General features: G+C 35.0%; 1 protein-coding gene across 1 annotated transcript; it reads right to left on the reverse strand.

The window, feature by feature from the left end:
- Positions 1-615: 615 nt before the first annotated feature.
- On the reverse strand, positions 616-15,464 carry LOC121630833 (4F2 cell-surface antigen heavy chain-like). Its single transcript, XM_041971339.1, has 8 exons — positions 15,034-15,464; positions 14,384-14,574; positions 14,026-14,199; positions 13,555-13,652; positions 13,047-13,189; positions 4,469-4,784; positions 4,280-4,339; positions 616-1,502 (listed from the first exon to the last, which is right to left on the reverse strand). Exons 1-8 carry the CDS (start codon positions 15,354-15,356, stop codon positions 1,155-1,157), a joined length of 1,653 nt encoding a protein of 550 aa, XP_041827273.1. The 5' UTR covers positions 15,357-15,464; the 3' UTR covers positions 616-1,154.
- Between the last annotated feature and the right edge of the window lie 235 nt (positions 15,465-15,699).

Genomic DNA, 15,699 nt, shown 5'->3' on the forward strand with positions numbered 1-15,699 from the left:
GAAGGTGCATGGATGGAAGTTATTGTGCATATTGTGAATATTTCTCTCTCCTCACCATCTAGAAGCTGTGAGATTCTAATCCTGCTTTCTGTCTGTTCACCTGATGCTGATATTCATCACATATTGTTCCTTCTGTGTTTAGAAGGAAGCAGCTTCACAGCTTTAAATTCATCCTGGAAACATTAGGAAACGTTACGAACCTCAGGAATAATTAAATTGATAATAACCTGAAAGTGAACTTTCTTTTTTAGAATTTTGCATTTGCGTAGTGTTTTCAGCTGCTTTTTAGGGAAATCGAGCTCCCCTTAGCTCCTCTGTAATTTGAACCCTGAACCCAGACAATTATGTCTCTGTACTAGTCTGCTTTAATCTGGTGAAACACCATAGATCTGTCTCTCTTAAAAAAATTATTTTAAAGATGTTGCTGTGCAAAGACATAGTAAATGCACAGATAAAATGTGCACTGTGGCTTCTCCATGTCTCGAGGCAAGTAAAAAGTTGCCCTCACTGAGAGGAACATTGTCAAATGTCCAGCCTGGTTTCAGGAACTCATTGCAATGTTTAATTCATGCTGAATAAAAAAGAAAATATAGAATTTAATGTTTCACTCATTCATTTGGTCATTCCCTTGTTTTTATTTGGCTTTTTTCACAGAACTTTTGACACTAAGGTAACAGATGTAGCACGCAGAGATACAGGTTACATTAAATTCACCTCCTACACATAAAGGATGATGTGACACGGAACTAAAACGATCATTCCACAGCTGTTCATCACGATCCCTAACGCAGGGTTTAATGGAGGTGGGAGATTTAACTTAATTTTTCTGTAAACTACCTGTTTCTCCATAAATTGAACATGATTAGTTTCTTGTAGCAAATCAGGCAGTGAACAGTTCTGTTTTACAATTTATCCTGATTCTGCTGATGACTATGACAGGATCAGTTTAAGACACCAGAATTTGAATGGACTTTTCCTGTTTTCAGGTAAATTTGTGGTACTTCTTTTGATTGGCAGCATTACTAATGAAATCCTCTGGAATGAAGCTCACAATGAATGTGTTTATGTGTCTAAATATGCCTTTAACTGTAGGACTATCATCACTACTTTTACATTTAGAATATTGATAAAGAGGATGAACAGGATTCAGGTCTCTATCCGGTGGAAGAAAACTTGATGAGAGCAGCCTCCCCCGGGCCGAGACGCAGGTTGGTCAGGTCCACGCTGCTGTCTTTAGGCAGGACAGTGCTGTTGGTGCTAAGGACGACCACAGCATCCCGCGGCACCGCTGCACCACTCAGCATCAGGAAGGCCTCCTCTCCTGCCCAGTTGAAAGCGGCCAGGTAACGGACGCTCTGATCCCAGACCCGCAGGTACGCCAGGGAGGAAGTGGAGTTGGAGAGGAGGATGAAGTCTCCATACAGTAGGGAGGGCTCTTTACCGCGTAGCTCACTGACAGCGTGGAAAAAGTCCTGACAGGACAGACGCTCGGCCTGCTCTTCCTACAAATGGATAGAAGAAACCTCAATGTTAAAATTAAAAAGTCCACATCAGTTAAAACTGCTGCAGAAAACTCTGGTCCTCCTGGACAGAGAGGAGGACAATGTCTCTGGTGTCTGACCAGCAGTCTCTCTACATGTAGACCGTCTTAGCATGCACACCCTGATCAGACTGACTTCCTGCTGCAGTCTGAAAGGGGTTTAAAGGCCCATTTATGCTCAGAAGACGGCTATGCAGACGGATGGACAGTTTCGTCCATCTTCTGTATCGGTTACCAGCGTAATTTGACCTGTTCTCAGTAGGCTAGGTATCCATCGCTTGACACAGAAGACATGTTGGGTGATTGGAAACAACTTTATAGCGATGCATTACGTCTGCCAACCAGTCTCTGCCAAACTGACGTCGGCTCATGAGAGTGAACTTTGATCTCAGCACTGCCCACTAGTGGAGAAACTGACTTAACAACCATGGCGACGCAAAAGACACATGGAAGTATGAGGATGGCGACATATGACAACGTTTGAAACGGGCGTCGCTATTTACGTAAGGGAGCATAAATGGGCCTTAAGTCTGAAATGATTTCCCCTCGAACTATACAGCCCAGTCTCACCAGGAACATTTGTCCAATATGCAGTCATTTCACAGTCCAGGCTGTAAAACATGGAAAAGTCAAAGTGTTGTGGATACGACTGGTCAAGAAAAGAATTAAATCAGCAATCTATCTCAGTTTCCATCATCTCCTGCAGGCTCTCTTCAGATTGCATCTGCATTAAGATAACGACCGCCAAGACCAAAGTCAAGAGGTGAGATATGAAGGCCATGTCTCCTGTCCTTTTCTCCCTTTTTTTTTTTTTTTTTCTCTCTCTCTCTTCCTCTATCTCCCTGTCAGGTTCGGCATTGACATATAAGACTACAGAAAATAAGATTACAATAAAAATAATTAAAATATCAAGGGCAGCCATGTATATAACATGTCTCCCTTGGTAGAGCAAATCTGTCAAGCAAAATATGGCACACAGACCACCGTTCTGTATGTTAGGATGCTGGACAGGACAGGGTAAAAAAAAAAGATATGAAGGCCATGTGCCTCCCAAGTATTTTCCCCCTTGATGGGACACGTCTATATCAGGTTACTGAGTATAAATATACAGGTACATCTAAAAAAAATAGAATATTACGAAAAAGGTCAATATTTTCTGTCAGTCATTTCAAAAATCTATTATATAGATTCATTCATTCATTCATTCATTTTCTGTACCGCTTAATCCAATTAAGGATCACAGAGATTCATGACACATAGAGTGAAATAGTGTTGTTTTTAACTGTGATAACTTTGACTTACAGATCATGAATTTAGTGTCTTGGGAAATCAGAATATTGTAAAAAAAAAAAAGTTTAATATTAAAAAAGTTATGGTATCACACCCTAATTGGGTAATTACCTCAAAACACCTGCAGAGGTTTCCTGGGCCTTTAAATGGTCTTTTAGCCTGGGTCAGTAGGCTGCACAACCATTAAAAAGACTCTACAAATGATCCATTCCTCATGTCAAGCCACCCCTGAACCCGAGACATCAGAAGCATCTTAGAAAAGACCTGGAATGCTGCTCAGTGGTCCACAGCCGTCTTTTCAGAAGAAAGTAAATTTAGCATTTATTTGGAAATCAAGGTCCCAGAGTCTGGAGGAAGAGGTGAGAAGCGTAGAATCCTGCTGCTTTAAGTCCAACGTGAAGTTTTGACAGTTATGATTTGGGAGCTGGTGTTGGTCCACTGTGTTTTATTAAGTCCAGAGTCAATGCAGCTGTATACTAGGACATTTTATAGCGCTTCATGCTTCCTTGTGCTGAAAAGCTTTATGGAGAAGCTGACTTTATTTTCCAGCAGGACTTGGCACCTGCCCACACTGCCAAAGGTAGAGAGAAACCAGTCCCAACGAAGGTCAACGAAACCTGGGCTTCCAGTATACCTCAGCAGTGCCTCAGGCTGTCTGCCTCCACACCACACTGTACTGATGCAGTAATTCATTCAAAAAGGAGGCCCAACCAAGTATTGAGTTCATAGGAAAGAACATATTTTTCAGAAGCCTGACATTTCTGTTTAAAATATCATTGATCTTATGTAATACTCTAATTTTCTGAGACACAGATTTTGGGGATTTCATGATGTGCAAGCCATAATCATCTAAATTTCAAGAAATAAAGGCTTGAAATATTTCACTCTGTGTAATAAATCTATATATGGGTTTCACTTTCTGAAATGAGCGACTTAAAATATTGACCTTTTTCATGATATTCAAATATTTTTTTAGATGTACCTGTATGAGAATCAGGCTAAATTCTGCCCTTCTCAAACCACACTGACAAATTTTAGTCCAATGTAAAATAAAACACTGGGTTCTTCTATAAGATGTTTTCTTCTTTCACTGCCTCTGCAAGACTTAACACTGGCCAATCAACAGATCAACCAAATAAAAACAATAAAAAGTACTTTTAAAAAGCACTGGGTAATTTCAACTATTACTAAGCTCCCGAAGTAAAAATAAAAGTAAAAGTTTTAAACAACTAATTACTTTGTTAATAGTAGTGAACAGCATTGTGAGGAAACAATCACCATTTCCAATTAACTCATTTTATTTACTTTAATTCAGCTGAAGTAATACTTTGTGGTTTTCATCTGAGAAACATCTAACACAATCTTGACACATTTATGATACGTTCAAGCTTTGAACATGCTTTGTGTTGCTGTTATATTGATGAAGATGATGGTGATGATGATGCCTACCTGTAGAGTCCCATTCATCTCCTCATCAGAGTTCCAAAGCATCTTGGGAAACTTGGTGGCCTTTAACAGAGATGAAAAAGCGTCAACAACACAAACAGTTTTAGGTCAAATCATCGTCAGATCGTGAGCTGTTCATGTTGCTGCAGCTCAAACACTGTCTGGTTCCACCTGCTGGGGAACACGTCTCACCTCGTCCATAAGGCCAATCTCATCTCCATAACTGAAGATGGGGGTCCCAGGTAGCGTCATCAGTAGCAGCTGGTGCAATTTTACCAGAGCCTGGCTCACCAGCGAGGCCATGTGACCCTCGTTCCGCCCACCCAGACTCCAGGCCAGCCTGAACTGGCTGTGGGAAGAAAACAAGCGCTGGATTGTCTGAGCACGCTCAGCGGCGTCAGCGTCACCAGAAGAGAGGACCCTGGAGATGAGCAGGTCGACTCCAGTTGAGGAGAGGAGGTCGGACACATTTTCAGCTGAGGAGCTGTCTGTGACACCCATCAGGACTCTGAAAAACCACATTTACCAGATTAGCCTCCAGGACGAAGACTGAAAACTGTCCTGTTTTATACTGTTTTCAACTGAAAACAGATGGTGTGAAGATGGATGATGTGTCAGCTGCTCAGCAGTCACCAACAAGCAACAGCGGGCTGCTCCCGAAGGTTGACGAAACATGGTTTTCTTCTAAATCAACAGGAAGTTGGCCATTTTGGTTCAAAGACACTATTTTGGGGAATTGTAGAGGGAAACAGAGGGGAATTCATTATCAAACTTCCCTTAAAATGGTTCGGGTGACTCTAAGTTTGCATTAAGAAAAAATGTTTTGTTGCATTTTGTTTTCCTTTGGAAAAAATATTAAGACGTCAATTTTTTAAACAAATGGTTAAGAGGACAATTTACTTGATTGGATCAAGTTAGATTTCTGTAAATAGTGTTTTATAACAAAATTTTGTTGAATTTTAAAATAACTTTAAAGGCACGTAGCGACAACCTTTGCCGGTGAAATGTGAAGTCTATGCTGAAGTACAAAAAATTGCAGTCCCCCCCTCATCCACTAGGGGCTTCGAAACAGAGCAAATCCCCATAGACTCCCATGTTAAAAAGACCAACTTCACAGCAGAAATACACATGTTTAAAGCCTGGTACAAACATCCATTTTAGGATTAATAGGTCAAGTTTACCTTCATGACAACTGTGAGGGCGGTGAATTTTTTCTAACTCATTCATTTGGATGTTATTTAATCTTGAAATTGGGCATAATTAGGGGCGTGTCCTTTAGATTGACAGGTATCTGATATCCGCAGCAAGAAGGGAGAGTGCAGCACAACCGCGGTTTTTAGCCGGCTAACAGAGCGCCTTAGCTTTAGCCCGCCTACCTTCAATAGCAGGTTAGCTTAGGTTAGATCCAAGCTGGCTCAGTTAGCTTTTAGCTACAGGCAGCTCAGAGTTTGATGGGTGTCAATCATCCACACCCACCTTCACAGTCCCCCTCTCAGCGCCATCTTTTTGCCCATCTTTGGATTTTCCAAGAATGATGACATGAGTGGCGCTGCCAAGATGGCAACACGGCGAACTGCCTAATGAGCTCTTCAGAAACCTATGGGTAACGTTGCAGAGGCTCTGTATATCTTTTATATACAGTTTATCGTCAGGACGGATGGTTAGGGTGCGGATATGGTCTGTAAACTGTTGCGTTGCGTTACAGCCAACCATAACCTTATCTGAGAGGTGGAGTATCAGCGGGATAGCAATGGATGCCTCAGTTATGTAAAAGCACGACGCAATCGCAGCACCTTCCTTAAAGTATGGCCCATTCTCACGTATCACGATCATGTGACTTGCATGTCGGCGACGTTCTTGGGTGGCAAAAAGATAAACAAAGCAGGCATGCTGCTATGGGGCTCAGGTCTACAACTAGGTTTTCACATAAAAAAAAAGTGTTGTGCCTTTTGATGTTCCAATCGACATCCCAAGATTGGGATTGTATTTTCCAGACTGCCTTCCGACCCAGAATGATGGGTAAATGTGTTGCTGCCGTCAAACCAGATAGCTGGAAATTGTCAGAGCTCTCAGCTGTGCAGCAGCACTTGGTTGGTTTCAAGTTTGTTAAAAATTTTGTTTCGTACACTTTCCAACTCTGTTTACTGCCCTATCTGGGCTGCCCTAATTGTTGATATATTTATTTATGACTAAATTTGAGGCAGTTTGTTACTAAAATGCAGCAAACTGCAGTGGTTTAACATTATTGCTCTCCGGGACCAGACACTTCACGTTAGTCTGTTGTTAACGGACATGTAATTCAGGCTAATTGTGTCTTCCCTCAGGTAAAAGACAACCTGTTGTCCCCAGCCTATGTCCTGTCCATCTTCCTGTTTGTCTGCACTGAGAAAAGAAGGCAAAAGCATGATCTGGAAAAGTTTGATAGATGACAGCAAACAAAAAAGAGAAGAGAACTAATTACATAAATTTTTAAAAATGGTCTCGTTCATTTGTTTAATTATTGAACAGATTTTCAGGTTCATTCAACCAGAAACACAGAAACATTGTTCATGTGTAACCAGGAGGACGGCCAGATAAGAAGTTTATACGCAAGTCATGTTTCATGTGAAGCAGCAAATGAACAAAATATTCTCCAGTTCCTTCCAGTGGAAACACGACCGTGATAAAACTGGTTGGATGTTCCACTAATCCAGCCTCCATCTTGGATCACCATGGTGACGGCAGTTTTCAGTGTGTATGAAAAGCTGGACATGGATTTTCCTTTGTGGTCTCAATAAACCAAACAGACTTTAAACAGCAATGTTTTCTCTGTAACGTTAACTCCTAAATATCTCACCGGGACATCCGTAACTTTTACATCGAGTTAACGTTATCTGCATCTGCTGGTTTCTACTCAGCTTTGACATGAAGAGGAAAAACTTTCCACAGGTGAAGGTCTGATTCCCATCCTGCCAACAAATATTTATAAGCCTCTAATCTGACTTTATGCTTTTAATTTTCCTCCTGTGAAGTACGACTGTCCATTGACCAGGTAGTCGTAAATGTTAGGGTAAGGTAAATTCGGTAGCAATATCTTTGTCAGTTGGATGTTTTGGAGTTTTTTTTTTAACCAGGAATTTGGAAAATCATACAAATTTACAGCACCAACAAGTGCACGTTTTTTTTTTTTCCAAAATACCGTCTGACCACATAAGTGCTGAACTGGTTTGAAAAGTGTTCAATCGGCTAGTTCGTCCCTGAATGAGAAAACAGAAAAATAGAGAAAAGCAGATTAACAAAATAAAAATACAAATGCAATAGAATGAAAACTATTTACCACAGTAACTGGTGTTCTATGTACAAGCACACACAGTGTGCATTATGGAGGAAGGGTTATGGAAATATGCAAATGGGCAATATCTGTCTGTATGTATGGACATACATATATACACACATATACACATATCTATCTACCCATACACGTACAGATACTGTATCTTAATATGTGTGAACAATCATTGTGAAATGTAAGTAGTTTATATGTGTTTACATATACGTATAGTATAAATGACTAAATTAACTATAGCACATAGTGCCTAAAGAACAACATATTAAGATGTAGCACATGAAACATGCGGTTGAACTGGAGGTAGTTTTTTATTTAAATCTTCACCATGCTCATGTCTCTGGAGTAAAAACTGTACAGAAACTGTGTGGTGTCTCTTCTTAATGGATTTGTATCATTTAGCAACTGGATTTTGTAAGATTTATCTTCAGGGACGTTTTTAAGAACCTTAACATTCTTCATGCTTTTTTCCCCAACATGTTGTTATTGAGTGAACATGAGAGGTCCTCTGTGATGTGGCTGCTCAGCATTTTAAAGCTTAATACTGCCTCCAGATTCTCACTCTCACTGGAAACTATAAATGGACTGCCACTATGATGGGACTTAACTTCCATGTATGACATAGACAATGAAATCTAATTTAGAAACGTAAAACAGAAAATAAACTATTTACATTATTGGTTTTCTTACAGTAACTTAGATTAGATTTTATTAGATTAGATTTTATTAGATTATATTATATTAGATTAGATTAGATTAGATTAGATTAGATTAGATTAGATTAGTTTAGATTAGATTAGATTAGATTAGATTAGATTAGTTTAGATTAGATTAGATTAGATTAGATTAGATTAGATTAGATTAGATTAGTTTAGATTAGATCAGATTAGATTAGATTAGATTACATTAGATTAGTTTAGATTAGATTAGATTAGTTTAGTTTAGATTAGATTATATTATATTGTATTAGATTAGATTAATTAGATTAGATTAGTTTAGATTAGATTAGATTAGTTTAGATTATATTAGATTATATTAGATTAGATTAATTAGATTAGATTAGATTAGATTAGTTTAGATTAGATTAGATTAGATTAGATTATATTAGATTATATTAATTAGATTAGATTAGATTAGATTAGATTAGATTAGTTTAGATTAGATTAGATTAGATTATATTAGATTATATTAATTAGATTAGATTAGTTTAGATTAGATTAGATTAGATTAGATTAGATTATATTAATTAGATTAGATTAGATTAGATTAGATTAGATTAGATTAGTTTAGATTAGATTAGATTAGTTTAGATTAGTTTAGATTAGATTAGATTAGATTAGATTAGATTAGATTAGTTTAGATTAGATTAGTTTAGATTAGATTATATTAGATTAGATTGATTAGATTAGATTAGATTAGATTAGTTTAGATTAGATTAGATTAGTTTAGATTATATTATATTAGATTAGATTAGTTTAGATTAGATTAGATTAGATTAGATTAGTTTAGATTAGATTAGATTAGTTTAGATTATATTATATTATATTAGATTAGATTAATTAGATTAGAATAGATTAGTTTAGATTAGATTAGATTAGTTTAGATTATATTAGATTATATTAGATTAGATTAATTAGATTAGATTAGATTAGATTAGATTAGTTTAGATTAGATTATATTAATTAGACTAGATTAGATTAGATTAGTTTAGATTAGATTAGATTATATTAATTAGATTAGATTAGATTAGTTTAGATTAGTTTAGATTAGATTAGATTAGATTAGATTAGTTTAGATTAGATTAGATTAGTTTAGATTAGATTGATTAGATTAGATTAGTTTAGATTAGATTAGATTAGTTTAGATTAGACTATATTAGATTAGATTAGATTAGATTAGATTAGATTAGATTAGTTTAGATTAGATTAGATTAGATTAGATTAGATTAGTTTAGTTTAGATTAGATTATATTATATTAGATTAGATTAATTAGATTAGATTAGATTAGTTTAGATTAGATTAGATTAGATTAGATTATATTAGATTATATTAATTAGATTAGATTAGATTAGATTAGATTAGATTAGATTAGTTTAGATTAGATTAGATTATATTAGATTATATTAATTAGATTAGATTAGATTAGTTTAGATTAGATTAGATTATATTAGATTATATTAATTAGATTAGATTAGATTAGATTAGATTAGTTTAGATTAGATTAGATTAGTTTAGATTAGTTTAGATTAGATTAGATTAGATTAGTTTAGATTAGATTAGATTAGTTTAGATTAGATTAGTTTAGATTAGATTATATTAGATTAGATTGATTAGATTAGATTAGATTAGTTTAGATTATATTATATGAGATTAGATTAGATTAGATTAGTTTAGATTAGATTAGATTAGATTAGTTTAGATTAGATTAGATTAGTTTAGATTAGATTAGATTATATTAGATTAGATTAGATTAATTAGATTAGATTAGATTAGATTAGTTTAGATTAGATTAGATTAGTTTAGATTATATTAGATTATATTAGATTAGATTAATTAGATTATATTATATTAATTAGATTAGATTAGATTAGTTTAGATTAGATTAGATTAGTTTAGATTATATTAGATTATATTAATTAGATTAGATTAGATTAGATTAGTTTAGATTAGTTTAGATTAGATTAGATTAGATTAGTTTAGATTAGATTAGATTAGTTTAGATTAGATTAGTTTAGTTTAGATTAGATTAGATTAGTTTAGATTAGATTATTTTAGATTAGATTGATTAGATTAGATTAGTTTAGATTAGATTAGATTAGTTTAGATTAGATTATATTAGATTAGATTAGATTAGATTAGATTAGTTTAAATTAGATTAGATTAGATTAGATTAGTTTAGATTAGATTAGATTAGTTTACTTTAGATTAGATTATATTATATTAGATTAGATTAATTAGATTAGATTAGATTAGTTTAGATTAGATTAGATTAGTTTAGATTATATTAGATTATATTAGATTAGATTAATTAGATTAGATTAGATTAGATTAGTTTAGATTAGATTATTTTAGATTAGATTAGTTTAGATTAGATTAGATTAGATTAGTTTAGATTAGATTAGATTAGATTAGTTTAGATTATATTATATTATATTAGATTAGATTAGATTAGATTAATTAGATTAGATTGGATTAGATTAGTTTAGATTAGATTAGATTAGTTTAGATTATATTAGATTATATTAGATTAGATTAATTAGATTAGATTAGATTAGATTAGTTTAGATTAGATTAGATTATATTAGATTATATTAATTAGACTAGATTAGATTAGATTAGTTTAGATTAGATTAGATTAGATTAGATTAGATTAGATTAGATTAGTTTAGATTAGATTATATTATATTAGATTAGATTAATTAGATTAGATTAGTTTAGATTAGATTAGATTAGTTTAGATTATATTAGATTAGATTAATTAGATTAGATTAGATTAGATTAGTTTAGATTAGATTATATTAGATTATATTAATTACATTAGAATAGATTAGATTAATTTAGATTATATTAGATTAGATTAGATTAATTAGATTAGATTAGATTAGTTTAGATTAGATTAGATTAGTTTAGATTATATTAGATTATATTAGATTAGATTAATTAGATTAGATTAGATTAGATTAGATTAGATTAGTTTAGATTAGATTAGATTAGATTAGATTAGATTAGATTATATTAATTAGATTAGATTAGATTAGATTAGATTAGATTAGATTAGTTTAGATTAGATTAGATTAGATTATATTAGATTATATTAATTAGATTAGATTAGTTTAGATTAGATTAGATTAGATTATATTAGATTATATTAATTAGATTAGATTAGATTAGATTAGATTAGTTTAGATTAGATTAGATTAGTTTAGATTAGTTTAGATTAGATTAGATTAGATTAGATTAGATTAGTTTAGATTAGATTAGTTTAGATTAGATTATATTAGATTAGATTGATTAGATTAGATTAGATTAGATTAGATTAGTTTAGATTAGATTAGATTAGTTTAGATTATATTATATTAGATTAGATTAGTTTAGATTAGATTAGATTAGATTAGTTTAGATTAGATTAGATTAGTTTAGATTATATTATATTATATTAGATTAGATTAATTAGATTAGATTAGATTAGTTTAGATTAGATTAGATTATATTAGATTATATTAATTAGATTAGATTAGATTAGATTAGATTAGTTTAGATTAGATTAGATTAGATTATATTAGATTATATTAATTAGATTAGATTAGTTTAGATTAGATTAGATTAGATTATATTAGATTATATTAATTAGATTAGATTAGATTAGATTAGATTAGATTAGATTAGATTAGATTAGTTTAGATTAGTTTAGATTAGATTAGATTAGATTAGATTAGTTTAGATTAGATTAGTTTAGATTAGATTATATTAGATTAGATTGATTAGATTAGATTAGATTAGATTAGATTAGTTTAGATTAGATTAGATTAGATTAGTTTAGATTAGATTAGTTTAGATTATATTAGATTAGATTAGATTAGATTAGTTTAGATTAGATTAGTTTAGATTATATTATATTATATTAGATTAGATTAGATTAGATTAGATTAGATTAGTTTAGATTAGATTAGATTAGATTAGTTTAGATTATATTAGATTAGATTAGATTAGATTAGATTAGATTTTATTAGATTAGTTTAGATTAGATTAGATTAGTTTAGATTAGATTAGATTATATTAGTTTAGATTAGTTTAGATTAGATTAGATTAGATTAGATTAGTTTAGATTAGTTTAGATTAGATTAGATTAGATTAGATTAGATCAGATTAGATTAGATTTCATTAGATTAGATTAGATTAGATTAGATTAGATTAGATTATATTAGATTAGATTAGTTTAGATTAGATTAGTTTAGATTAGATTAGATTAGTGTAGATTAGATACTTTAGCAGCATCTCCAGCATCCACATATCAAAAGTGCATCTGTACATATATATAAATAAACAGCCACATTTTAAATGGCCAAAATATTACATTATTGGCAAGTATTATATTATTAGCTGTTATTACATTATGATTTGATTATTAAAATTGTAACATACCTGTCAGTTATAAATTTGACCTGTAGTGTCTCACTTTAAATGGTCAAAATAAACAGCATAAAGATGACAAACACTTACACTTGGTATCTAAACTGAGTGGTAGAGAAACATTTGATTAAATTTGTTAAAGTGACAGAAAGTTTGCTCTACCAAATGGTAAAGCAGGCAGTTAATCCCACTACTGAACTCTAACCAGATCTGTAGTGGGTTTGAACTTCCTCCTGTTGGGATGACGTAGGAAGTGTCTACAAGGAAACATCCCTATTTGTTGTGCTCGGGTGGAGAACGTCTCTTGGTTCTGACCTGTTGTTGGGATACTTGTCCGTCCTGTTCTGGATGATGGCCCGTATGTCGGTCCACAGGGACGGAACCACGCTGGCTACGTGCTCCACCCCTGACAGCTGGATGCCGTCAATGCCTTCGCTCAGCCAGAAAACCAGAGCTGACTGAGAACAAATGGAGGCATGGATGATTTTCTTCCAGTGTTTCAGATCTAGGACCTGACAACTTACAACACCATGACTGTAAACCATCTGATTAATTATTATTACTTATGTAGCTGTTATATCATTAAATTTCATATTTTTTATGGTTTATGGCTGGCTAAGCAGCCATGGCGTGGCACATAGTAATATAATGCAACCACAAAGGAACAGTCTTTCACTAAATTCCAGTACAAGTAGATAATTCTGAAGATTAAAGGTAAATCTGGAGGAGGGAAATTTTCCAGAAGCAGCTCAGCCTCATGATCCATTTCAGAGTTTAAGATGTTTAGTTTCAGTTTTAGTGATGAGAGTCCTTCAGATCTTACCTTCAGTCTCTCTGCAACGTTAGTCACACTGCTGCTGGAGAACCAGGGTCCAGATGATCCCTGGTAGTTTGGAGTCAGATCCAAAACCACAAACATACCTATAAATGGGACAGGATAATAAGGATGGAGCATGACTTTAATTTAGTACCCCTGTTCTGATATAACTGGTTTCTGCTTGAAACATGCTTCAGAAGGAAAACTAAATTTAATATTGGATGTCAAATAAATAATAAAAGTTAAATTTTCTTCCCTGGTTGATCTGAGACAGATTGGATTTAATCTCTGCTGCATTAGTATGACATTTTTTTAAGTGACCTTTAGTCACATCTAATCTTCATAAAGTGGAAACGTTGGATTGTTGACTGATCAATAATTTGATGCAGAATCAGATTAAAGCTAAAAGAATTTAAGTGAAACACCTGCAGGTAGCTGCAAACATCATCAGTGTGTTCTCTCTGACAGGTTCCTCACCTTTTCTGTGAGCCGCCTGGATGAAACCTTTAAACTGATTCAGGTTTCCGACCTCCTTTGAAATCTCCTCGAACCGCAGGCTCATGGCTTCATCAGGGGGAGCCACGTGAATCGGTCCAATCACCAAACCTTTGACCTTCAGCCGAGACAAACTGTTTACCTTTTCCTCTAGACCTAATGGAGGGAAAACAGACACATCACATGGAAGGAAAGGTGGATGGATGGATGGATGGATGGACAGACGGATTTATGGACGGAGGGATGGATGGATGGATGGATGGATGGACAGACGGATTTATGGATGGAGGGATGGATGGATGGGCGGACGGACGGACAGATGGGATGACGGAGCCCTCACCCTTCAGGTTTTGCATGTCGGTGAAGGCCTGGATGTTTCCGATCTGGTACAGGGGCCCTTTGTTCCACCAGTTGGTTTCAGGCAGCTCTCTGCAGCGAGGAGCCTGCAGGACGATGAGGACGGCCCCCACCAGCATGCCCAGCCAGCCCAGCCAGAACAGCAACAGGAGCGTCCAGCGGATCCTCACCCAGCTGACAAACAGAAAAAATGAAGTCAGATCAGTAAAGTCCTCTGACCCTCTGGTGCCCCAGAAGCCACAGTTGAAAATGAATAAACTTCACTGAAGTACCTTTTTAACTACAGCCCTTTTCACGACATATGAGAGTCTATAAGAGACCCATTTAGCCAGAGGAAGACCCTCGGAGTTGTCAGTGGAGGCTTTTACAACCAAATCCAGCTTTATGAAGACCTTGTCCTGGTGGAGTTACAGTGTGACCGCTGTGTGAACAGATCTGGTTCTAGGTTATGGGACAGCTAGATTTTAAGGATCAGCAGTTAAAGCTGTAATATAACTCTCATTAAATAATTAACATCACAGCGTTTCTCTCTTTTCTTTTGTCTTCATAATTATCCAGCGAACAACCTGCTCTTCACATTAATGAAGTGTCAGATGATCTGTGTTATGCCACGGTACAGTGTGTCCTCCTCACCCCGGACTCCCTGCGACCCTCAGCAGCTCCTCCTTGTTCAGCCCGGTAAATTTCACCTCCTCATCCTCCAGAATCTTCACCTTCACGGAGCCATTTTTGGCCTCCTCTCCGCCGGTACACGGAGCATCCGCAGCGCCATCTCCTCCTCCTCCTCCGGTCATAGGCTGCTTCTCCTGCTCCTCCTGGTCCAGGTCCACCTCAGCCGCATCGGCCTCGCTAGCATCCGCTTCCACAGCGACCTGATCTGGATCCTTCTCGTCCTTCATCTCGGCATCTTTGCCCGGAGCTTCCTTCAGCTCCACGTTGGTCTCCTCCGTGTTCATCCCGGTTCCGACCCGAAAGCTGACTCTGATTCAAAACGGCTCTGTGGGTCTGCCTGAGATCCTCAGTCTGTCTGTCTGTCTGCCTGTCTGTCTCACACCGCGTTATCGTGCTGCGTTCAAACGCTATGGGACATATGAGAGTTTATAAGAGACCCAATTATTACATTTACACTAAAAATGCGCTTTTCTTCCTGAGTTGTTGACAGTTTATGTCTTTTCTGTTAAAATCCCGAATTATTAAGCTATCTATATAAAAACAACATGATGCTAAAGACCCTGAATTAAACCAAACACACACACACACACACACACACACACACACACACACACACACACACACACA

The sequence above is a fragment of the Melanotaenia boesemani genome, chromosome 20 (genome assembly GCF_017639745.1).
Source record: "Melanotaenia boesemani isolate fMelBoe1 chromosome 20, fMelBoe1.pri, whole genome shotgun sequence".
In the NCBI taxonomy this organism is placed as follows: Eukaryota; Metazoa; Chordata; class Actinopteri; order Atheriniformes; family Melanotaeniidae; genus Melanotaenia; species Melanotaenia boesemani.